At 40.9% G+C, this 24594-nt stretch overlaps 1 protein-coding gene across 1 annotated transcript in view; it reads right to left on the bottom strand.

Annotated features, from left to right (window-relative positions):
• Positions 1 to 17503, bottom strand: part of MOB2 (MOB kinase activator 2) — a 114889-nt gene extending 97386 nt beyond the window's left edge. Inside the window, exon 1 of the mRNA XM_062577548.1 lies at positions 17369 to 17503. Within this exon, the coding sequence (XP_062433532.1) occupies positions 17369 to 17385 (17 nt within the window). The 5' untranslated portion in view covers positions 17386 to 17503. The remainder of the gene's footprint in view (positions 1 to 17368) is intronic.
• Positions 17504 to 24594: the final 7091 nt, after the last annotated feature.

Genomic DNA, 24594 nt, shown 5'->3' with positions numbered 1-24594 from the left:
CTTTTTGTTATGCTGAGTACCATGGCTAGCCCTTCTTAATTTTGCAGGCTTGTTTACCTCAGCAATCCGCACATTTGAAATAAATAAAGCAGTATGAAACGAGAGATTTATATTTCTGTTCCAAGCTGCTGCTTTCTGTATTCACACAAATTCATCTGTGGTTACACGGTTCCATAATGACAGTCTCAATGTTCACACCACTATCAGACTACGTTTTTCTTAATACACACCTTAAGCTGGGGGGGGGCACAGTTCAGAAAACCTAGCTATCTGTATCATCACAAAATATTTCTTTAAAAGCTACAGATTCATACACTAGTTAAAACAATCTTGCTAGCTGCTATACTCATATGCCATTCATGAACATACGCACTTCTACCCTTAGTATTCACCAACTGTATCAGACACAAACACAAGACATCCTTCAAGGCATACTCTCAGTAGAAGTACAAGACTGAAGGAAATAACACAATTTGCAAACAGGATGTGCACAAGATATTTTTTAAACGCACATTCCCAACTTGTATCTTCAAGGAAGATTAAGGAAAGGGGAGAACAGATTCAAGCCTGCAGCTTTACATAACTGGCAAAACAAATAAACAGCAACAAATGTAAGGAACGACAAGATTATGCTCCCAAATACTGTTGTTTAACCGGAAGGCAAAGCCAAGAAGCCCTGCAGGAAACATAGGCTAGAAGCACACTGCCTTATTTCCTATTGCTTCTGTGTTTAAAAACATCCCCAGTATGCATAAATCAAGATGTCACTGGCAGTGAAAACAGAACTCCAGCTTAACTCCATAGCTACAAGGCTCTGTTAATCCCTCTCTAACATTCTCACTAGGATCTCTAGCTTTCTTTTGTTCTCATAATATCAAGCAACAACAAAGAAGCTATGACAATGACATATATAGAAAGAAATTTGTATTCACTTGTCAGATGCTGAGTTAAAAATATTTCCCTCAAAGGTACAGTAATGAGAACCAAAGTAAACACAGGCTATTGTGGCACATTTACAATCGTTCCAGCTCCTGAACATAAAAATTTATTTACTTCAGCACCCAAAACACTGAGAACACACAGAGCTATAGTCTAACACAGCTCAACATAAAGTATCGATGTCATTATTAGTTTTGTTTAAAAAAGGCAATTTACCGAAAGGTTCACAGTTCACATGTGTATCACCTAGGTCTTTCAGTTTTGCAATGTGCAGTTAGAAAAACACTGTCCTCAGTAAACCTACTGGAGGGAGAAATTGGAGTAATAAAAAGCAATAGTTCTCCTCTAGCAAAAAGTGTATGCCTTGCCCTGAAACAGCTATGCTAGAAAGCCAGATAATGTAATTTTTCTTTTGAAAAAATATATCCCATGAAATTCTATATTGGACATTACAGACAAGTTGCTGCCACAATGCATTTTGAGGAAGCACTTGCTATGTTTTTGACTTTCCTTTCTTTCTCTCCCACTCCCATATGTGACTATATTCAAAATTATCCTAATTTATCAACAACTTCTTCATTGACTCGCTTTGATAAAAGGGATATTTCCTCAGAGAAAGGGCAAAGGGTGACACAGCAACTACAAAATCTGTGCAGCTTTTCATAATTAAGGCTCATAAGAGCTGCTACAGCCTCGTTCACTCCTATTGAATACAATATGGTCATCCTTTTGATAAATCTAATTGTAGAACAAGGCACTGACTCTTCCCCAGTAGATTTTGGAAAATAATAACCAAACCACTCACATTCTGGTGTATTTTTAGTAAAAGGGGTCTCACAGAGAAAAGTCGAGATATAAAACCAAAATGGTGTACACGGTCTTATATTTACATTTTGAATTAAGTTAGTTAATCCAGTGCAAATTCTCATAAAACTTGCATAGACACTACTGTGTATACGATTTTGTATCAATATGATTTAAAACATTAAATATACCAGTGAAGTGAGAGGAAAGTGGAAGGTTTAAAAAAAAAAACTGAATGAAAACTCCACCACGGAATATTAAAAAAAAAAAAAAACTAATTTCCAATCACTAAACAAACTTTATTTATTCTCAATACAATACCACCAAATCAGAGGTATCACTCAACTGATCAGCTGTTTGTATTGGCTTTGTCACATAGTATTCTTTGTATCAGCCAACAAATTGTATTTTGTTCAGGTACTCAATTAGATACTATTTACGTGTCTCCTGAAAAAGATATTTCTTCTGCATTAATATGACAAGAACGAAATAAAGCTGGGATTATTAAGCTAGCCTTAGTTACTAACCATAAAACTTTAAAAATGCAAAGTATATTTAGATCACATGCTCAGATCTCTCTCTTGCACATATGCCAAACCAAGTAAAATGTGCACCTAATGAGAGGGAGGGAAAAGAGGGGGAAATCCCTACACACACAACAGAGCGATCAAAATTATTTTCCACCATGGAGTCTCTCTCTTAGCTCCTTTGGGGAAAGGAAATTCACTTCAGCATTTAAATTATTCTACACAGCAACTATATTTAAGAAAAGTACCTTACATCTATGATCTTTTTGTTCCATCTTTCCAGATGCTAGAGAAATTCCTACTAGAGTATTATAATCAGCAAACAATGTTTAAATATTAAAATAGTATTAAATGTTAAAAAAAAATCACAAAAAAATAACATAGGCTAAATCAGCTCTTCAAATTCAGATGAAAGTTTATAGAAACTTCATAAGCTTCAGCTCAGATCATTCCTGAGGTATGTGAAAGTTTTATGCACATAAACTGTTCAAACAGCACTATAGATGCAAGCAGAAAAGACCAAGGTCAACATACCACTTGGCACCTCTCAAAATACACCTGTGAACCAAAGAGATTATTTGCTTTTAAAAAGCAGCTACAATAAAAAAGCAAGCAACTACAGAGTGGAAAGACAATGGCAGAATAATAAAAACTCGTATATATAACCACACGGTCTTGTTTCCAAATTTATATTCTATTCTTGCCAATGTAACAATGGATTCAATCTTAATTCTTGCTTCTTCCTAGGGAGGGAGAAAATTTCTACTAGATTTTCACTTCTAGAAAGCTGGTACTAAAGAAAGTGCACCACAGTGATTAAATATTAACATCCTGGGATACTTTTCATTCCATGGAATTTCAAATAATCCTCCCCCACAAGAAAAAAAAAATCTCTTCCCCCTCATTATCATTACATTATTAATATTATTAGAAGTCACTAGTCCACATGTCCAATGACAGCCAGAGCCCCAAAGGCAAAGCTCCAACAACAGGGAACAGTAAATATCAGAAACAACATCCTTAGGAACAAGATGTTGTAATTCAGGGCTTCTGAAAGAAGGCAAGGGTGAAACATGCTAACAAGACAGCTGACTTCACACAAAGTGAATTTGACAAAGTTCACCTTTGTACAAAAAGTATGAATTTAAAACGAGGAAGAAGAGATATCAAGAACCTTTCTGTAAGAGACATAATGGAGGTGCAAATGCAAAGACAGCATTGACTTCAAAGTCAAATGTAGGAGCACTCAGTGAGGACTTCTTAAAAGTTTTTGAAACTTAAATCAATTCACCAACTAATGTATTTAGCATTTGTTTAAAAGGAATAGGTATTGCAAATGACTGTTACAAGGGTTACTTAAAAAAAGCTTTAATTTTGTTTCTTTTTAACAATTAGATTTTTATGAACTGTGTCAATTTTCAGTACACTGGAAGAAGAGCTATTTGCAAATAGAAGAAAAGATAAATCTTTAGTGTGCTGTCATTTCACTAAGTAACGGATACCTACATCTGCACCACAGGACCATGCATAATGCAAAATGACAGCTAACCAAATCTAATATTCCATTTCTGACAGTGGCCAACACTGGAGTGATTCAGAAGACATAAATCTCTGTAAAGGCAGCTAATCATCGAACAATATATCCCAGGAGAAACTCCTTCCTGGCTCTGGTTGTTTGGCTTTGACGTGTGGACTGAAAACCAGTATTACCCTAGCTAGTACAACTGCTGATACACTGGCTAATGTGGCTAATCTTTACAGAATTACATTATTTGCCTTAGTGACATCATAAAACTTAAACCCTAAGGCTTAACTACACCCTGTATGCAAAAATTCTTCCCATTTATTAGTATTCTAACCTTTTACTGTTATGCAAGATGTAAAAGTTGTTTGCTACTGCAGAAGTATGCTGATGAGTCAACTGTCTTGTAAACCCACTTTTGCCTTTGCTTGCCCTCCACTTCTGAGTTGCTGTTCTTCTTTCATGTGATGAAGCAGAACAAGTATTTGTTTGAAACCTAGTTAACTTGAAGCTCTTCAGGATTTGATTTTGTAAGAAGAGCATGTTAGAGACATCATTTTTTCTTTAGAGGTCCGAGACAGCACCTGCTGCGATAGTCACGTTGCCATTCTCTTACTAGACTCCAATACCATGGCACAGAGAAGCAAATCCAAGATGAGAAAAAATAATGCAGTTACATGCTGGTAGCTAGCTGCAACTTTAAAATAATACTTATTTTAGCAACTCCTAGTTAATGAATAGCCCATGCCAATGTGATAACCACTGTCTTCCTTGTACATTAGACTGCTTTTTGGACAGTTTTATCTTACAATATTTTTGCTTCATTTCCTGTGAGCTCCACCCACTTCACTAGCCTTAGTTGTTCCCACAGTTGTTTGGTCCTTTCTCATTTTTTTACATGTAAAATGTGCAAATATTTTGGTATGTACTTGCAAAAGGATAAAGAGTTAGTCAAATTCAGAGAAACCTTTAATTTGACAATACCCTTTTAAAATGATGCTATATTTTCCATCCAAAACATACCAAAAACAAAGATGTATTATCCCCTCTTATTTTTGTTAATACAGAATATATCTGCTTTATTGTTTGGCCAGCAATACCAAACAGGTCAAATTTAAGTCAAAGATTTAAGATAGTGGAGATTAGAACGAAGAGGAATAGGAAAAAAGAAATGCATCTTCATTTTGGTAGGAACAAAAAGCTCTGAGCAGATTTGGTTTGCATGTATAGTCTGGTTCTCCTATTACAATAGTCTTTGACCTTCTCCAAACCTCACGTACTTTTCCATAGCTTATTTAACAGATGCATAGTTTTGACTTCTAAAGCACTTGATCAACATAATAAAAAGAAGTAAATACGAATCAGTTACTAATGCTAGTTTTCACACGGAATGGCAGAGCACACAATTTGGAATGAAGTTGCACATTTCAGCCTAACCACATTTTCTTTTCCATCACACTATCAAGTCAAAAAGACCCTTTCCTACTCAAGTACTGTATAATCTACAAAGTGTGTACTGAGTTGGTAGTTAGCCGCCCTCAAGTTCAAATCTCATATCAGTTAAAAGCCATTTGGGTTTTACTTTCTTTTCCCTTGAGACTGAGTAGTATCTTACAGCCTGACTTGTGACGTCAACAAATTGCACACATTAATTTCTGGTACAGCTAGGACGAGAACCTTAGTCTATAAAACAACAGATCCAAACCACATTCACACCTTCAATAGAAGCATGCCAAGTCCACAACTAGAACATGTTCTCTACAAACAATGGGACAAGAACTATTGGTCTAGGAATTAAAGGGCAGCCAATAATACTTACAGCCACAGGCAATCAAAAAGTCACAACAGACACCAACGCAGGAGCATACTGTGATACATGCACAGCATGTTGCAGGGGCCCACTGACAAAATGTGCGCATATGCCTAACCATGCCAAAGACATTTATCTGGATGAATGATAAATTACTCCTTTACGTCAGTGATTCAAGTCCATACTGGAAATCTCAGGATCTAAGCTCTTTGTGCACTTATTTCGATAGCTACATTTCAATTACAGATAATGATTCCACATAAGATACTATTAGGCACTCGCAATATTTTATAAAATTATTGAAGTCTTAGTAACAGTGGAAAATAATTATTATTCCTCTTTTATGCCTTGCAGAGAAAAGATGATGATGTCTATTAGCAGTTTTCTTACATATGCAAGCACTTTTCTTCCTTCAATATTTGCTTCCAATTTGCTGGGATTATATCAGCTTACCATAATGGCAAACACTGTTCTTAATACCGAGTACCATCAAACTTCAGATATACTTCATGCATTCTCCAGTTTATTGCCAAAAAATTTCTTTTTCCCTATTTGAGACTGTGCAATGACTTTCCTACACAGCAAGTTAAACCAAGTTAAAAGAGTCAATTTGAGTTGTATTTGTTAAAATACAATTAAAAACTTCATGGAAGTTGCTATCTGTAAGTTGAGAAACCTTTCCTTCAAGCTTAATTTGTGATGCTCACACAAATACTTGACACCCTTTTATTTCACACTTTTCGTTTGGCTCAGAAGTACTCAGGACAGCTGACACACCCTAAAGGAGTAGAACCAATGTGTTAAAATGAGGCCATCTTTATTATAAAGATATCACCTTTTCAATAATTTTTTTCCAAGTGGAAAATAAAAGAGATCATTTTTCAGAATTGAATATTTAAACATGGGCAATTTAATAAATCTAGCAGGAGCTGGTCTTGTTATATCTACTTGGGAGAGGGATTATATATACTTCCTACTGAAAAGAGTTTCATCAATGGCAGAAAATATTTCTTCATTAACAGGATGACTAATTTCAAGTATTCCTGAACAGTCAGCCTAGTAAGTTTTCACTCCATCTGAAACCAAGGTAATTTGAATTAAACAAACAGCAATGATTCTATTAACCATAATGAGAAAAAGTAACTCTGTTAACACATCAGTAATATTCTACCTACTTGGAGCACATCCTGTCTGAAATGCAAGCCTGGAGAACATTTACACTTTTAAACACCCTCTAGTACTGTAAAAAAATTATAAATAAATAATAATAAAATAATAATAAAAAAAAAAACAGGAAAGCCACCTTTCTCAACAGTAAACCAGCCTGTAAACTTGTAGCTAAATACCAAGCTGTGCAGGACAAGCATTAACACAGAATCTCTCCTTTCACAGAACAATTTTCACAGTGCTCTACATCACCAGCTCAAGCCTCAGCAGGCTCAAGTGAGTCTTGGGCAAGTACAACTGCCACGTTCAGCAGGGTGGAGCAACAGAGACACCCTCATCACAGATGTTCTGGGGTTTCTAGAACAAATCACTTTGACTAGCACTCATAACTCAGACTCAAAATGAAAACGTGCTATGCTAGATCACACGGTAAAAGCCTATCATCTGCCTAATAAGCATTAATAAATACATCTGAAATAACTGAAACTTCAGGATAGCCTTCAAAAGTTTTTCGCAGCAAACAGCAGTACAACAATCCAATGAGGAAGGGGCAGAATAGGAGCAACTACTGCTAGATGTTTGTCCATAAGAGGAATACTGTACAGAGAAAAATTAAGACTAATACCTGAAAATTCAACAGTAGAAGGGCATCCAACAGAATCTCTTAACTTACAAGAGCTAGGACAGCAACTGAAAAAAAAAACAGCAACAGTCATTAGGCTGAAGCATTCCCTTTACTATTTCCTCTGTTCAGCTGTCACCAGTCAGATTTTTTAAAAAAATCTCAAAAATCAGCCCATCACTAATTTAAAAAAGTAGTACTTTCTGGCTACAACAGAAAGGAGACACAGATGAGACTAATAAATACACTTTGCCAAAACTGCAGGTTAGCATATGCACACCAACCAGAAATTACAAATAAACTAAGAAAGCTTGGCTCAAGAAACAAAAGGAAAAAAAAAAAGATTTTGGATAGGATAAGGTATACTTGAGGATCTGGATACCACAACCAGAACTAACAAACACTCCAATTGCTAATCTCTTTTCTCTCCTAGAAGAGATTCAGATAACTTTGGCAATTGCAAGACTGGTGCCCACCCATGACTTTTTGAAGGTAGGTTGGTCAGCTTCTTAAAAAGATATCAGCCTGTTGCTAAATCAGCAGGCAACATTTATCCAACCAACACTGGAGTAGTAGTATTAACACAGGTTTGGTCAAGATAGTCTATTAACATAAACAAAAGATTCAAATATGCCTAGAAGCTTTTTATTCCTCCCCAAGTGCATCTGTTCGTCTAATAAAAGTTATTAACCCTCACTACAAACTCATTTCTTCGTACATCCGATTGCAAGTAGTTACACACTAATACTTTATTAGTCATGACAATCACGAAGGTCATAGACTGGAGTTCCAGCAACACCTGCATGTCATCAGAGAAAAGACGAACTGAAACAAAAGCTATTTATCATTTATCACACCTCACACAAACTTGAAACCACAGAGTTAACCCTGTAACCTAAGCCTGAGTAGTCTCATCCACAAAGTGGACATAAAACACCTTGTTGTAAAAAACAGCTCTACCTAGTTTTGCATAACCTATTAACATATCCTCAATGAAACAAAGCCTTTCCTGAATAGCTATGTTTTATGAAGTATCACACACAAAAAAAGGAAGCTCTATAAATTAGGAAATTCTATGCTGAAGGAACATTAAGGTTGTGAAAACAAGCATCACAGAAAAGAAAAAAACTCAAGCTCACCTACATAACCTCTTATACACAAATTCTGTGCTTTGTGTGTAACTACCATGTAACATTTCTCAGATAAAAGTCATAATTATTTACATATTTCAGTGTAGAGAAGGCACACTAGTAAACCAGTCAATGAACACTGATGATAAAAATATTCAATGAACACTTTTTATGAACAGTGAAAAAAAACACAAGCAAATATATTCTGAAGAGTGCAAGTTAAGGGGGCCTGGATCACTCTGACTTTGCAATTAACACCAAAGCACAGAAGATGCTTGCTGAAGAATATAGTTTTCTTCATGTATTTATTTTAGCTTAATGGAGTTCTTCTTTGAATGTTCAGAATAAAGAGGAATTTGATCTATGATAGTCCTTCCTGTCCTGATTCCAGTTTAATTTCTGACTTTCTTCAGAGGCTTGACAAGTTATATCCAAATTCTGATTGTGTGCACATAATTTCAGTGTTCAAATAGCCCTTTCTTTTTCCACAATCAGAAACAGAGCTTTGTGGACTGTGCAAAGAACCTGTCCCCTGACCATTTTCTCTTGGCAGGCAGAAGGAAAGGAAGCTAACTTCACACAAAACTGCCATTTTTTCAACAAATGCTAACAGTATTGTACTATTGTTCAACCACTTACAATTATATTCAGCCTGACTAATTCTAAAATCAATTTATTTAAAATTATTGTACACAGTCTCCGGAGCAGTGAGGCTGCCTGAAGCGCTGGAACAGTTTTTAGTAAAGTCATGAAGCCGTAATTCTTCCTTAAGTAGAGATCTCATGGCTCACTGATATAAAGTCTCCAATAATACTATAAGCAACACATGGTTGCCAAGAAACCATACACATGCATTATAAAGCTTAATACAGCTAAGGACACAGTCTAAATTTCTTTTTTATTGCATAATAAGATGGATGGAAAAATTAATGCCCTAATGAGGGCACTTAAAAACTGAATCCAGTAAATAAGTTTCACAACCTTATTACTCATTTTAGAAGGCTAAACACAGGTTAAAAAATGCTGCACAGATTACTTCAACAGCATTCCACTAAGAGTTCTTTACTAGGTCAGCAGTGATTACAGAACATGCAGATCTGACAAAACCAGGTTCAAACTTGTACACACAGCTATCTAAAAATTGCAGACTCTTATTAATTTTACGCTTTCAAGAATTCTTGCTCTGGGCCCACATCCAGTAGACATAACAGATGGAAACTGCCAGTAAAATATGGCAAAGCTATATAGGCCATCAAGCATGAACCAAGCTTCCTCAAAATTGTCTTGAATCAGACTGCTGGACTCAGCCAGGCACCCAAAATTCCACCTGCATTCCTGACGCAAGACAGTCAGTAGTTTTCTAAAGTATCTGAAATTTGATTTAGAACAAATTATAAATACTGAATTCTTCATAAACATCCAGTTCACCATCAGTATGCTTATAGTTTTGCCATAAACTGATTTAACAAAGTAGGACAGCAAGTCTGATGGTGGTTTGAGGCCATTCTTTATTACCTGCTCCAAGCCCACAGCATCTCATATTTTCAGATATTTTGCAGTTCTTCCAAACAGTCCGTGCAAGATAGATGATCAGAAATCCACTAATTATTTATCACAAACAGTGCAGAGGAGGAAATGGTAATTTGCAGATGGATGTATTACTACCCTTTTAATGTCCTTTTTTGAAGGAAAGTAAGAGTTCATTGTCAGGAACCTTGGGTTTGATCTGTACTTATGCCCCTAAATAAATTCTTTGTTGGAAAAAGAATGATCTCATAAAAGCAAGCTGTTATTCATATACATTGTATTAATCAAAGACAAGTAACTGCCTAACTAATATAATTTCAGTGGTTTGCTAAAATAATGCAGATTTCAAATGCAAGAATTCAGCATTTTCTGCAACAAATATAAGAAATCAATAATTAAGTATATCAAGACACTTCAGGGTGTAAGGTTCTGCAGTTACTTTTTTGCATTGCTTTGCATGATGGCAGAAAAGTAATAATGACTTTCTGTAATATATCTCAGGCCATTCGGAACCATAGATATAAAGGAACAGTGGGTGGTTCAGAGTTTAACTTCTCAGCAAATCCTGATTCCATTTCTACAACTACATAACATGAGTTTCCAAGGATATCAAACAAACAGCACCTTTCCACTACTATACTAATGCATAATACAAGTTAATATTTAATGGAGATATTTCTTTACCTGCTAAAACAACTAGCACAACAATTCACAGTTAACTTCTGGTTTAACGGAGGTAAGACTCATGTCTAATAAAAGAATATGAAATAATATTGAAACTTCAATTGTAAGTAGTGAACTGAGTGCAAGTGGCTCATAAACAGACCTAGATTTATCTTGAGACGAAAACCCTAGGAGGCCATAGGTAGTGTTATACATAGAAATAAATAAGGGATATGTGAACATTTTCTACCCAGTGGGACTAGACACGTCTGTTTTACAGGTTCTGAGTTATTTTCAGCTCTCCCACAGTAGGAAAACTGGACTATGAAGCCAAGAGTTTGCATGGAATGTAATGTAAGGGAAACACCTGTTGTGAGGTCAGTTAAAAAGAAGCATGAATATACACTGTGCAGCTGTGAAAGGTGGGAGGTCATAGCAGAGCTTCTAAGGAGGACTGCCTTATAAAGGCAAGAGACTTTCTTCACTGAAAATAACTAAAGGGAAGAAGATTGAAAGCATTTCTTGCTGTTACAGCAGCTGAAGAACTTCCAATGCTCTTCATTTTTTCCTTCTCATAAAAGCATTCTACAATTAGGAAGCTTCAAGCAGTACCTAGAATGAAAATCATTAGCTACCTCTATGTAAAAGTAGGCATAGACAAAAGTACTGTTAACATTAGTTTGGCTCAACTATACTGGTAGCAGCCAAGCTGAGAGCAAAGTATATTGCGTGGTTTCCTCACTGTTCCCACTACAAGATGTATTCCTTTCAATTAATGTAGCCTCTTCAAAAGCAACAAAGATTTAGTCTAACAAGTTTAACTTAGCATAATGGATTTTTACTGACACAGTACTAGAATGCTGGTTATAAATGTTTCACCTTGTGTCATTTTTCATCTTTGGTCCCCAGCTATTCACATCACTTACTAGCTCAGTGTTAGGACTTCTCTATGCAACAGTATTACTCATATTTCACTACAGTGTATACCAAACTGGAAGATATCTTAAGAACTTATGAGGAAGTTTCTTAAAGATACTTCCATAAATGCAGTACAGGAGACAGATAGCAAAAAAAACAGTATCTGTGTTTTACATAACCTATATCTTTCAAAATCATTGTTGGGATAAAGTGGCAAAATCCTATCTCCCCAAAAAAGTGGGCAAACTATTAGTTTGATCTTAAGCCCTAAACATTTATAATTAGATAAAAGAAAGCATGCCATAATGGCCTTCGGCACTAGATAAACTTACTAGTGTGCAATCCTAATCACTACAGAAGTTCTTCTGAGCTGTTTGTTAAAAACGCACCAGCAGAGTTTATAATCTAGAAGATTGCATTTGCATAGCAAATGTCTCCACACAGCACACTTTCCAACTACCTGTCCTGGTCAGATGAAAACTATGCAAAGAAGTTAATTATGGGCACTGCTTCCAGTGGATTAACTGAAATCAGAAAATAAATTTGAAAGTGAGAAAGCTGTTATAGTGGATTAGAGAGGTCAGCCTACAGCTGCATCCACTTGCTTTGTCTAGTCTGAAAATATCTGGGAGGTTTACTCCCAGATAGGGAGTAAAATATAGGGAGTAAAAATACAGGAGCTTTACTTATAATGGCAGTAAATGATAGAGCACCTAAGCAGACTGAACCTCTCCATGCTATCTTCAAGCACAAGTAATCAGAACAAGAGTTTGCTCCCTTCTTCTTCCATTTGCCTTTTCTGATCTTTCTAGTCCACTGCTTTTCTAAAAATCCTTAGGGCTGAAGTTGTGAAAGTATCTTGGCTGGGATATGAGAAAAGGATAGCCTTCAATCATCTTTAAGGCCTCTTTCCCAAGTCAGCAGAGCAACATATGAAAGAAGAGGTAACTGAACATTGGATCCTGTGACAGTATGGGTAGCTAGGGCTACAACTTTAAAAATTAAAAACATGGTGAATCCCTATTGCGCACAGCCCATTGTCTTTTACTCCGCTTGCACTGTGGTTAGATCTGGGAGATAGAGCCGTGAATTTCAGTCTGAGAAAGGCACAGAGATAATACACTATTGTAAAGTTAACATGCTCATATAATTTATTTTCTTACTGTCATATTCCCCTCCAAGGGCTAGATATCCTGCTGTTCAAAAAATATTTTATTGAAGTAAGTTTTATTACACAGTATAAGTTCTACTGTAGAAGTTCTACATCTAAAAATTTATTTTTAATAAGATGCTAAGTGCTGCAGTTATCCCTTGGAATAGGGGTCTCAAGTACTGCAGTGAACCCAAAGCATGTGGATAAAAGCACTAACATTTTACTGCTACCTGTGAGCAAGGCAAGAACCGCCTGGGAAAGGACTGGACACTGCAGTTCACAAGCACTTGAGATGCTTATGCTGATCCTGGGAAATCATAGTCCTCTGATGCAGAGGGAATACTGATACGCATTCAACAGCAAATGATCTTCACAGAAGACTATAGGCACCACTTCACTTCTTCAAGGATGTAGTTTTTCAAATAAGAAATGAGAGGCAATGCCATTAGTTTATTGAAAGAGAAGCTTCATTGAAAAAGAAAAAAAAATAAAATTCTTTTTCACGTTTTCTTCACTATAAGCCCCTTTTTGCATGGTTAGTCTATATGCTGAAAGCTTTGTCTGTAGCCTATATAAAGTTCTCCAGCTCATTCCTGCAAAAGTAGTTCTTCTGCCACTATAAGATGCCTTTACACACAGATGTATTTTGCCATCACAACTATGTTAAACTGTTACAGTTCTCCTGGTTCCAATCCGCATAGTACCACATCACAGTACAGATGTAGCCCAAAGTATTATCTTCTGCATAATAGGTAACTGTTGATAAAAATTTCTTTCTCTATGTTTATGTAACAATTCACAAAAAAGCTACAATACACAATTCTTCTTTGATACACAAGAGTGTAACAGTAGACATCACAGCTGAAGTTTAAAAAAAATCAACACCATGTTCAAGTTTACTAGTACATTTAATAATTTATTTCCTTTTTAATTATGAATTATAAACCAAATTAAAAAGCAAGTCTCAACAGAAGGCACAATGCCTTTGTTACTACTTTGAATTTCAAGAACAGATCTATCCTATTTGTAACATAAATTTGAAGTCTCTTTCAAAGTGCATAACGTAGATCTGTCAGATACTATTGAACAAAGCTATTAAGCAACACTGATCTCTAATCAAAGTTATGTTGAAAATACAATGAAAATGCTCTCTCTCTCTCTATATATATATATATGTATATATTTTAAGAGAGAGAGAGAGAGAGAGAGAGAGAGAGAGAGAGAGAGACCCAAGACACTGCACAACTTGAACGCTCTTTTTAAGACACACATACATACCATCACTTTACACACTGAAGTGACACCAAGCTTTCATCAACATCAGTGTGAAGACTGTCATTCAGCAGAAGGGTAAGAGATACTAACCAAGTACACACACACACACCTCACACAACCCGAGTTTACTTTGGTGTTAAACTGAGGTTTGATCATAACATGATTCACCTTTCTTTGGTAGGACTTTGCTGGATGTTGAAGCACTTGACAGAAGGCAGCACCTCACTGAAGTTTTGCTGTGCGATCAGAAAACCTATAGATGTTTGACTAATCTCTAATTGTTTCACTACTGTTTATAAGCTTCAGCTTTCAGTTTTTGTATATTAAGCACTCTGGGGCAATCAGAGACACTTCGGTGGCTGCCCTTTGTGGTATGATTAGAATTTACCCCTCCCCCACTTTTCCAAAGAACACAAGTAAAGGGGAGGACCATTAAGGAACAAAGCAGATTTCACTCTAAATCTTCCATGCGATAAATGTGACATGAGCTTGAAGAGCAGAGATCTAGAACAGAAGTGACTGTTACTACCGCCTAATTTAACTCACTTGCACTTGAAAGTTAATTTCTTAGTAATCCAAAGTTAAGAACTAGAGGATGTTTTCTCACACCAGAACATTAGGAAGCATTACACAAGAAACACCAAAACATTTAGGAATAAGAAAGATCACAGTACTTTCTATTAGTGGCAACACTCATTCAAGAAAAGTGACAACACTAAGAAACAGACTAAAATTCGTTACCCAGAGATGCAAAAAGAAATTAACACAAGGACTGATAACACACACTGCTGGAAGTGACTTGTTCTTCTAACTATTTCTGCAGGTTTTTCTGCAGTCCCTCCCTTCTCACCCAAAAGGCTAACATTTGAAAGTTGTCAGTGAAAGAAAGGCTGGGCTGTGTTACCCAAAACTCTGCTGTGACAGACTAATAGCCTCAGTTTCTTTCTCAACAAACAGCAAGAACCTTTTACATTATATGCATTGTTGTTAACAACAGCAATAAGTCGGACAGATTAAAAAGGGTCTGTAAAACCTTCCTTCCCTTTAACCTTCAAAATATCAATGTTTTCCTTTCCCGCTAAACCCCCCAGAAGACTGCACAAATAGAACTCAAACTTTTAAAGGGAAAAAAAAAAGAAGAAGAAAAGAAAAAAAACACAGTGGGACATTACTGGTTTTGGTCAGGTAACAAATATCAAGATATAGCTGAGAACAAGCAAGTAACGTACAAATGACTCCAGATCAACAGGGAAAGCAGGCAGCTTTTTTTCTGCCCATCCTTGGTTAAAAAAAGGTCATTTTTGCACAGCAACTTCATAAAGCCTAAAATAATTTTATACTAAAACTGGCATTTTAATGTATTGACAGTTTGACTAAACTTTGATTCTTTTCTGCTTTACAAAGTAATTTACACAAAATAAGTAGAACTACATAACCGAGTCATCTTGAGTCATCCAAATGGCTTGCATGGGTGGCTTACTGGGTTAGACATTTTTGTAAGTATTGTGGAGCTCTCTGATATTTAAGTTTTTACTTTTGCAGAGTAAATACAACAGACCACCTGTACTTAGTAGCTGTTGAAAATACTACTGTAAATGCCACTTTTTGGATTTGATTTCCATTATGACTATGCAACAATAGAATTAGCTCTGTAACCTACTACTGTGTCAGTACATGGAACAGAACCCTTTCACACAGCTCAAATACTGTATTTCTACTGCTTAGGCTGTTGAAAGAAAACTATAGAATCAGTGTATACCCTACAGATATTCAGCACTCACGCCCATCAGCTGAAGGATCAAACTTACAGAAAAACATAACTGGTATTGACAATTGGCTCAAGACTTCACCTACTGTGAAGATATGTAGGAACTGTCACACTTCCACCAGCAAACCAGTTCAGCTGGAGACAAATGGCAGTACAAACAAACACACATGCATGAGTGAACCTTCTGGCACACCAGATTTGGTAATTGCAACAAAAAAGTTTCTTACTCCATATTCTAAGTATGTCACATTAGAAAATAAAGCTACCTGATCAAGATCAAACTACTGCAAAAGAAGAAACTAAGGAGAGCAAATATCACTGAAATACTAGTTTTGCTGAAGCATAAACTTACTGCCCGTCCAATTCCGAAACATAATTATTCACAGTTCACCTGAGTCCAAGTCACCAGCACAACTCATGCAAGAAGCAAGCAAGTTTAATTTCCTTGGGATACTGACAGTGTATCAGATCACTACCATCAACTGTCTTCCTCTCTCTTGTCAAGGTTTTCAAACCTAAAATCAGTAAAGTGCTTTCTACCTTCCATCTCTGAGTAATCACCTCTATTAATCTCAGGCTACCCAAGCCCCCTGGCACAGCTTTGATTTGGCCTTAATCTCTGGTGAGGTCTCCTCTTCCTCCTCACAGGAAGACATTTAAACTTCAGCAAGCCTCTAGGTGGAAAGTGAAGTTATGCTGCAGAGATACTAGTCTCACACTAAATTAATAGGAATGCATGCAGATCTGTAACACCTGACCTTTCTATACCCAGAAAGGAAAATTACTTCAAAAAAAAAAAAAAAAAAAAAAAAGAGAGAGAGAGAGAAAGAAAGAAAGAAAGAAAGAAAAAGTGAGAGAGCAACTGCTTGAGACAAGGCAAGTTCTCAGCACCTCCTCCCCCTCCCCTCAAGCACAGTAGGCTACACCCAGACATGCTCGCCTCCGTGTGGTCCAGGAGCGTTTTCTAACGTTTCCTCTTAATGTCACCGCAGGATGTAACACTGGTTGTCATCTCTACTGCAAATAACTGATTAGTCATTTATTCCTCCCTCACCGCTTGCACTGCTCAGCATCGCCATGGGCGAGAGACACCTCGATCCCGCCGAGGCAGGCCCGCACCCCTTCAAGAAGCAGCCCGGGACCCCCAACCCCGGGAGGCGCCTCTCGCGCGGCGGCGTCTAACGCCTCAGCCTCGCGCCCCCAACGGCTCAGCCTAACGGCTCCCTCTCGCGCCCCTTCCCTCGCCCGCAGCGGCTCAGCCTCACCCCCTCCGCCCCCCACCCCACGGCTCAGCCAAACGGCTCTCACCCCCATCGCGCCCCCAACGGCTCAGCCTAGCGGAGCCCCCGAGGGCTCCCCCCCCGCGCCCCCAACGGCTCGCCGGGCGCTGCGCGCACCTGGCGCCCGCCCGCCTCAGCCCTCCTCCGGCCGGCCCCGGGGCTGCCCGGACGAGGAAAAGCCTGCCGAGCCGGGAGCCGCTCCCTGAGGCGCCGGGTGCCTCCGCGTGTGCGTGTGAAGGCGGGGGACGGCAAGCCCTACTCACCCCATGAGCCAGTCCATGGCTGGGTGCCGCCGCGCTGCGAGGCTCCCGCGGCCGCCGCGTCCCGGCTCACCGTCCGCTCATGGGCCCCCCCCCCCCGCAGCTCCCGCTCCAGGTGCCGGGGCCCGGCTCCTCCCGGCGGCGGCGGCGGCGGCGGCGGCGCCCCCCCTCCGCCCCGCTCCGCCCCCGCTGCCTCCCTCGCTGCCCGGCGGGCGGGCGGGTGCGCGCGCGCTGCCCGGCTCCTGGCCCGGGCTCCGGGTGCCGCGCGCGCGCGCGCGCCCGCGCAGCGGCTGCGGCTGCGCTCGCCTCGCGCCGCAGCCGCCAGGCTGCGCCGGGTTCCCCCCTCAACCTGACACTCGCGCACTAGGGCGGCCGGAAGTAAACACACGGCGCTCGCGCCGCCCCGCGCGCGCCGCCAGCCCGCAACCGGAAGCTGCCCCCCTACCGCACACTCGCCTTCTTTTTTTTTCCCCCCTTAAGCCCGCCCCCCTCGCCGCCCGAGGCACGCTGGGAAGCGTAGTGCGGCAATGGCCCGCCCTCCGCGGCCGTTAACGGTCAGCGTGGCCGTTGGGGCCGGCCCGGGCGGTGCCCGCGGCTGAGGGCGGAGCGTGGCCCGCTGGCATGGCGGGGCCCTCGGGGCCCGCAGCGGCAGCCGCGGAGCGGTAGCGCTGTGTGGGCCGAGGCATGGCGGTGCCCTGTTGCTGCTCCTCCTCCCCCTCCTCCCCAGCGCAGCAGATGCGGTTATGCTTATCTGTAATGTAATTACGTGTGTAACTGCTGAGATTCCAATCAGCCAGTGCTCACCTCAGAGGCAGGACTGGCTGCTTGTGCTTCCCAGATGCAGCAGGTGGCTGGGCCGAGAAAATGAAACTATCTGTTGCCTATCACGTACTCACTCCAAACGGGGACAGGCAAACGTGCATTGAATAAAGTCGCACATGTAGGCATGTTTCTGGATGAAGTCCTGGGCTGGGACTTGGGGGTTTCAGGGGCCATTTCTTGCTATGCCACAGGCTTCCTTAGGCAACATCAGTGTTATATCTTCAAAGGTAAAATTGAGATAGTGATATCTCCCTCCATTCAAAATAAAAGTGTTACTTTCCAAGGTATACCTGGTGGTGCAGGTATACTTTGGTATACCTTGAAGTCCAATCAAAGCTGGCCCTTCGAGAGGCCCCTTTTCCTCTCTCCTAATTTCTAACGTGCACCAAATGCAGCAGCTGCCCCTTTTCTAGCATGAGCGAGCCCCCAAGCCATGGAAATGGGACCTGGGCTGCCTGCCTTGCTCACCTAGCTGCTACTTTTCACTATTGGTGGCACCCTGTACTCCAGCATCTACTCTTTCATTTAAAACACCACATTGCTTAGTTTCTCCAATTGCAGGAATAATCAACCATCTATAAACGCAACAAAAACAAGTGGAATTAAGCCTGCCCAGCCCCACAGACAGCTTGACACCACATTTCTTTGAGATGTAAGCAATGCTAATTGTTTTAAGAGAAGAAATGTTCTCCATTCAAAACACCTGGTTACATCATTTCCAAAGACTGTGCTAGCTGTGCGCAAAAAGAGAAAGACTTTCTCTTCATCCATTTCCCTCTAAGCAGCAGGGAGGACTTGGTTAGGCAGAGGTGTTGACAGAGGCAGGTCTGCTGGGATGATTGCATGCTTTGCATGCACGTATGAACTAAAAAATGTTTGCTTTATGGGTGAGTGAGAGTTACTTCCTCAGACTGGTGGCGAGCTCTTTCTTGTCTGTGATTGCCAGCTTCCTGAGGGAAGAGGCACCTTTCGGAGGCTGTGTTTGAGAATGAGCTCACACCATGCAAGTGGCTGGTGCTCTCAGGCTGTAATACTGCACTACAAACTAATAAAATGGTAAAGAGCAATAATCCCCCTGCTGGGGGGGGGCAAAGTCAGCCCCAGGCTGCCAGCAGGTTGCTGGCCTAAGGGAAATGAAGCCTGAGTGATGAAGGATGCTGTGGGGAGAGCCATCCTCTTCCTCCCTCCTGCTTTGTCCGCTCAGCCGTGCCAGGGGCTCACGCCCAGCCCAGGGAGGCAGGGCCCCTCAGCCCTGCTGGTCTGCATCCACCTCCTCACAGGCACCGACCCACAGCCCCACCACCCACCCGTGCAGAGGGGACAGCTCCATCTCCTGCTGTCAGAGTGACTCAGAGGAGAGTTGCAATAAACTGTGTTATCTCTAGGCAAGTAATGCACTGCAAGGGCGTACGATGAGAGTGATTTAACAAGAATGTGTCTCAGTAATGGTTGTTTTATTCCCCTCTGTCTTGAGGAAAGACAGTAGAATTATTTTTGTATTAAAAACTGTATTGTGCCATCATTTTGGGAACTGAACTTCCCTTTGAAATCTTGCACAGTGTAAGACCATTATTTTGCCATTCTCCTATAATAAAACTTCACACTGAGAATTATTTTGGTATCTAGCATTGTAATATAAAAATGGAATGTATATTGTGCACATTAAAGTTGCATATTTTTCTCTAACACCTACATTTTGTCTTTTAGTTGCTCACAGTTTTAGTTATCTTTGTATTCATAAAATGCAGCAGAATGTAGGAAAAAGGTCTCTTCTGAGCAAAGCCCCACATACTTTACTGAGAGGCTAGATTTTTTTTTTTTTACAATGTTTAAAATACCAGATCAAACCATCTGCAGAAAATAATTATCCTTTATGCAGACACTTGATCCAGTCATTATCTGCAAACATTAGAGAACAGATGTCCCTCATCTGAATTACGTTTTCTTGTTGCCCTTTGTTAGGAGTATTTTTGGCAGGGCATTTAAGGATGAGCTCTGTCCAATTTTACTGTGGGGTGCATTGTACCAGAAGTAGGGTGTTTAGTCATATGACACATGTTTCAAACCATAGATGACTTCAAATACAATGAGTTTGTCATGTCAGATTAGCTGTTTTCCTCCTGACTGTATCAAGGAAAATATATGGCAAGTAGCACTTGGAGAATTACTAGTGCAATAGAAACTCAGAAAATGGACATTTATTTTATTAATCTGTTGCATCAGACCTTGCAATCTCACAAGGTATTTATGCGTATCTAACACATGGTTTTCTATAATGTTATGTATACTTCACTTAAGCTGATTATTTTATATTTTTTTCAGTTATCAGAATGATATTATAGCTAATGTTTTTTTCTCCCTCAGACATTGGAAAACTCAGAAATCCCTCCAGCAGACCCAAGTATTTCGCATTTTCCACAGTTTAGTCGGCCTCTCCCTCAGCAGGCTCTGGAGAGCAAAGGATGCACCAGACCAGGAGCACTCTCCAGCATCCCCTGCTGTTTCCAAACCCTCTGAAAATGCATCACAGTGATTATTCATTTGACAATAGCAGGCCTGGCGGGCTGTGGGGATCTTTTGTGTTAGGCCTTATGCACATATGTAATGAAAGGGTGGTCCTTGTTAAGGGCAACAGTCTTGCAAGAGCCTGGACTACCTGAGTGTAAAGATGCTTAACAAGAGATGGCTGCTTTGCTTCCTCTGCCTCACCGTGGGATTTGGGGAAGACAGATCTCCTGCAAGAGGGTTTGGCACTCTAGAGCTCTGCAGAGCTCAGAAAAGCCAAATTAAAAGCTAACGTAGCCCTGAGGGCAGTCCCCATCTCTCCAAGGTCTCAGCAAGGAGCTGTAAGCCCAGCAGAAAGGCACTGCATCCCGAGGCCAGCTCAGCACATTGAGAGCTGCCTTGGAATAGTGAGTCCAAAGATTTTTCCTTATTTTTTGCTCTTGCAGTTCCCATGACCAGATTTGTCCAAAACAGGATGTTTGATGGAAGTGCAGACATTGTTTGTCATGTAGGGCTGATTTGTGTAGTGGTGTTTTCAGTCAGCTTGCTTTGCCCAGCTACTGATAAAGCGGTGCTGCAAAGCACAAATGGCTATGAGGAAGTAATCGAGGCACCGGCCTCCCCGCAGCTGGGTTGCTTTACTGCCTCCAGTTTTATGGTTGTTGCTTCTCACAGCAGAAAAAGCGCAATGCACAGGTGGGCAAACATTGATCTTGACAGCAGAGTGCTAAGGAGCGGGAGTGAACTTTGGCTCTTCCCCGGCCTATTGCAGAACCATCTGTCCCTCCTTCCAAACCTAATATTCGGTGTAGGGCCGAGCAGCTTCATACCGGAGGCCTTGACAGCAGCAGTGGAGAGAACAAGGCAAATGGTGTCAGGAGCTTTGCACGTTCCTCTTCTCCCCCCTAAGCAGCCGTGGTAATGCTTGAGGAACAGGCCAAGAAGAGAAAACTTTGTTTCGAGCAGTATGAGTTTTTCTTTTCTTGATTTGAGGCAACACAAAGCTTATCTTTTCCTGGGCAGCCAGGAAGCCTCAGCAGGCAGAGAAATGTGAACCGGTTTGCTCGGTTTGAGGTATTTCTAGTGCACGTGGTGCTTGTTGCAGTGCACAAGGCGGCAGCAGAGAAGCAAAACCAGTGATGGCTGCCTTGACATAGAGGAGATAAAGCATTTTTCAGTGGACAAAATCAGAAAATCTGCTTTCAGACCTGGCTCTTCAGCTACAGGAGGATTTAAATATTCATTGGAAAGACACAACAGACTGATAGTCTTGGGATCAAAATGATGTGTTTGTAAAGTTCTGAATGTGGCACTGGCTCTTTAAGTCAAAAACATCCACATGCTCCTTCCCTGGGACAAAACGCCTTTGTCTCTGGGCATGAAACATGTTACGGTTCAAATTCCTGCGGAGCCATTAGAAAAAGCAAAGCACATGATTCTTACAGCGTGGGCCTGCCTGCAACTCAGAATGTGATTATTAATCATGCTGGATATTAATAACAACATCTCTTTCTGGTTGGAACATTTGATTTTTTTTATAAATAAACACTATGAGTGGCTGTAAATATTGACTGCTGCCAATAATAGTAAGACATTTTAAATACAGTCTTATGACAAGATGATCAATCACACTGAGGATTAGATTTTTAAAAATATTTGACATATTAGGCCCTCAGTGAACTGGGAAATACGGCTTGTGTTTAGATGTCTAAGTGAGGGCTGAGGCTTCAGGGAAGAGTGCTGAAATCCTGAAAATCTATCCTTGGTGGTCTGCATTTCCAGAGATGTTGAACATCCCTATCTCCCACCAACTTCAGCAGAGTTTGTGTGTGAAAAGCTGATCGGGAGCCTCAGCAAGAACAGACACATCTTGAAGTAAATCTCTGTGTAAAAATTTTCTCTGTATCTTAGTCACAGAAGAAGTACTAGACGTTTCCTCTTTTATAGAAGAACTCAGGAGGAAACATTAAAGCATGAGACTAATGATGGCAATGTGAAGGTTTTATTTTTGTTTTCCACTATTTAAGTATTGCTGAGTAATACCTTCCCTGTGCCTCAGTTCCCACAGCTGAAAAATGAAGGAAATGTTTTCCTCCATCACAAAACTGTTGGGAGACCTGATCCATAAATGCTCTGCAACCTTGAGTGCAGTACAACCAGGAGGTGCTTAGACCTTATTTGCCTTCTCCTTGGTACCACTGGCTGCAGTTCCACACACTGACATTAGCCGGAAGAAGGTGATTTCTAGGGAAGATTCACTTCTTGCTCCATGCTTACATTTCTTTGCTAGGTCACAGCTCCAGGAGTATCTTGCTCCAGTATAGCTTTGCTATGGTTGGTGCTGCTTTTCCGTATGTGTATTTTAATTTATTGCATGCGTCAGGGCAGAGAAAAGGTCATAAGGTGAGAAATATGATGTCATTCAGTGTGGTGGGATGTGAGCTACCAGCAAGCGAAAGGTGTTGCACACCAGCCGGAACTAGGACTTGCCCATTCCCACTGGTTTTGCAGGAAGATGGAGACAGTGCGGGAAATTGTTTGCATTACTTTCCTAATGCTGTGTCTCTCTCCCACATGGCAAAACTCCCCTGAGGCCTCCACCTGGAAAACAAAACCATCAGACAGCAAAGGGACCAGCTGAGGAATGTTTGTAAGGCTCTTTTTTTCTGAGCTTTACATCTTTTTGGATGCTTTTAACCAAATAGTCTGTTTGCAAAAGCAAAGAACAGCTTTCTGGCATGTCTCCCCCATACAACCACACATAAACCAAGTCACCACGCAACCCCCAGAGTAACTTCCGAGCCTGTGTCATATGTCCTGCAGAGCTGTGGGTCACATCGTGCACGGGCTCATTTCCGTGCATTTGTGGGAGCTGGACCGGGACAGCCGCCCCACACCTTCATTCCTCCTGCAGTCGGGGAGCGGGATGGGGGCTCAGCAACCCACAGGCGCCGTCCAGCACTGTGCGGGGCTGGTGCCCGTGGTATAAATGAGGCCTCCCATGACAGCATTAAAGTCTTCCCAGCCCCCAGCCATTACAAAGCGTGCCTGGCAGAACAGGAGTCTGTTTGTCTGCAGCGCTCTGCACAAACAGTTGCTTCTGTAAATACATCTCACATGAGCAATCAGCCCCGACAATAAAGAGGTCCCGTTTCTGCGCAGCGGCTCTGGGAAGCAGCTCTTTCATTGGCACCAAACAAAAGCTCAGACATTTAGCTCTCCCCTGCCTGCCACCTTTCCAGAGAGATCACAGGTCTGCATCTGCAAAACGTCCCCTCTGCGCTCCAGCCTTCTGGCTGGGACACAGTGCCTTGGCGCCACACGTGACGCCACCACTCTCCAAACCGCCCCTGGATGATAACCTAGTGCTGGGCACGGAGCTGCGAAGGGAAGGGGCACACTTCAGATCCTGTGACACTCTGGGGGCAGGGAGAAGTTATTTTAAGGCCACAGGAAAGATTATGCTGTGAAATTGAAACTGGCTCCCACCATGCTCAGAAATCACCCAGCCCAGCTCAGCAGCCATTCTTATCGCTGACTATATGCAATTGTAATTATTGCTTCTCTCGTTCCTTCCTAAGCCTCCTGATGTTGCTAGCATTTTTCTCCTCTTTCATCTTGCACAAATAAAACCTAAAGCCAACCCAGGAAAAGCAACAAATCATTATTCATGCATATTTGCAATGCCGGGTAAAGGCCTCAGCTGGACACCAGGGCCATCTGTGCCAGGCTCTCGTCATTGCAAAAAGCCAGAACCTGACTCAAAGAGAATTATTAATGCAAAGGCCCAGGAAGTCCTGGCTTCACATCTGGAGGGGAGATGTTAAACGCGATAAGCCCATTTAAGCATACTGCAAGCAGCTTGCCTCAATACACAAACCTCTTCTCCTTCTACAGTACTC

This window comes from Rhea pennata, chromosome 5 (genome assembly GCF_028389875.1).
Source record: "Rhea pennata isolate bPtePen1 chromosome 5, bPtePen1.pri, whole genome shotgun sequence".
Lineage (NCBI taxonomy): Eukaryota > Metazoa > Chordata > Aves > Rheiformes > Rheidae > Rhea > Rhea pennata.
Note: the sequence above shows the minus strand (reverse complement) of the source record. Positions and strands in the feature narration are given on the sequence as shown.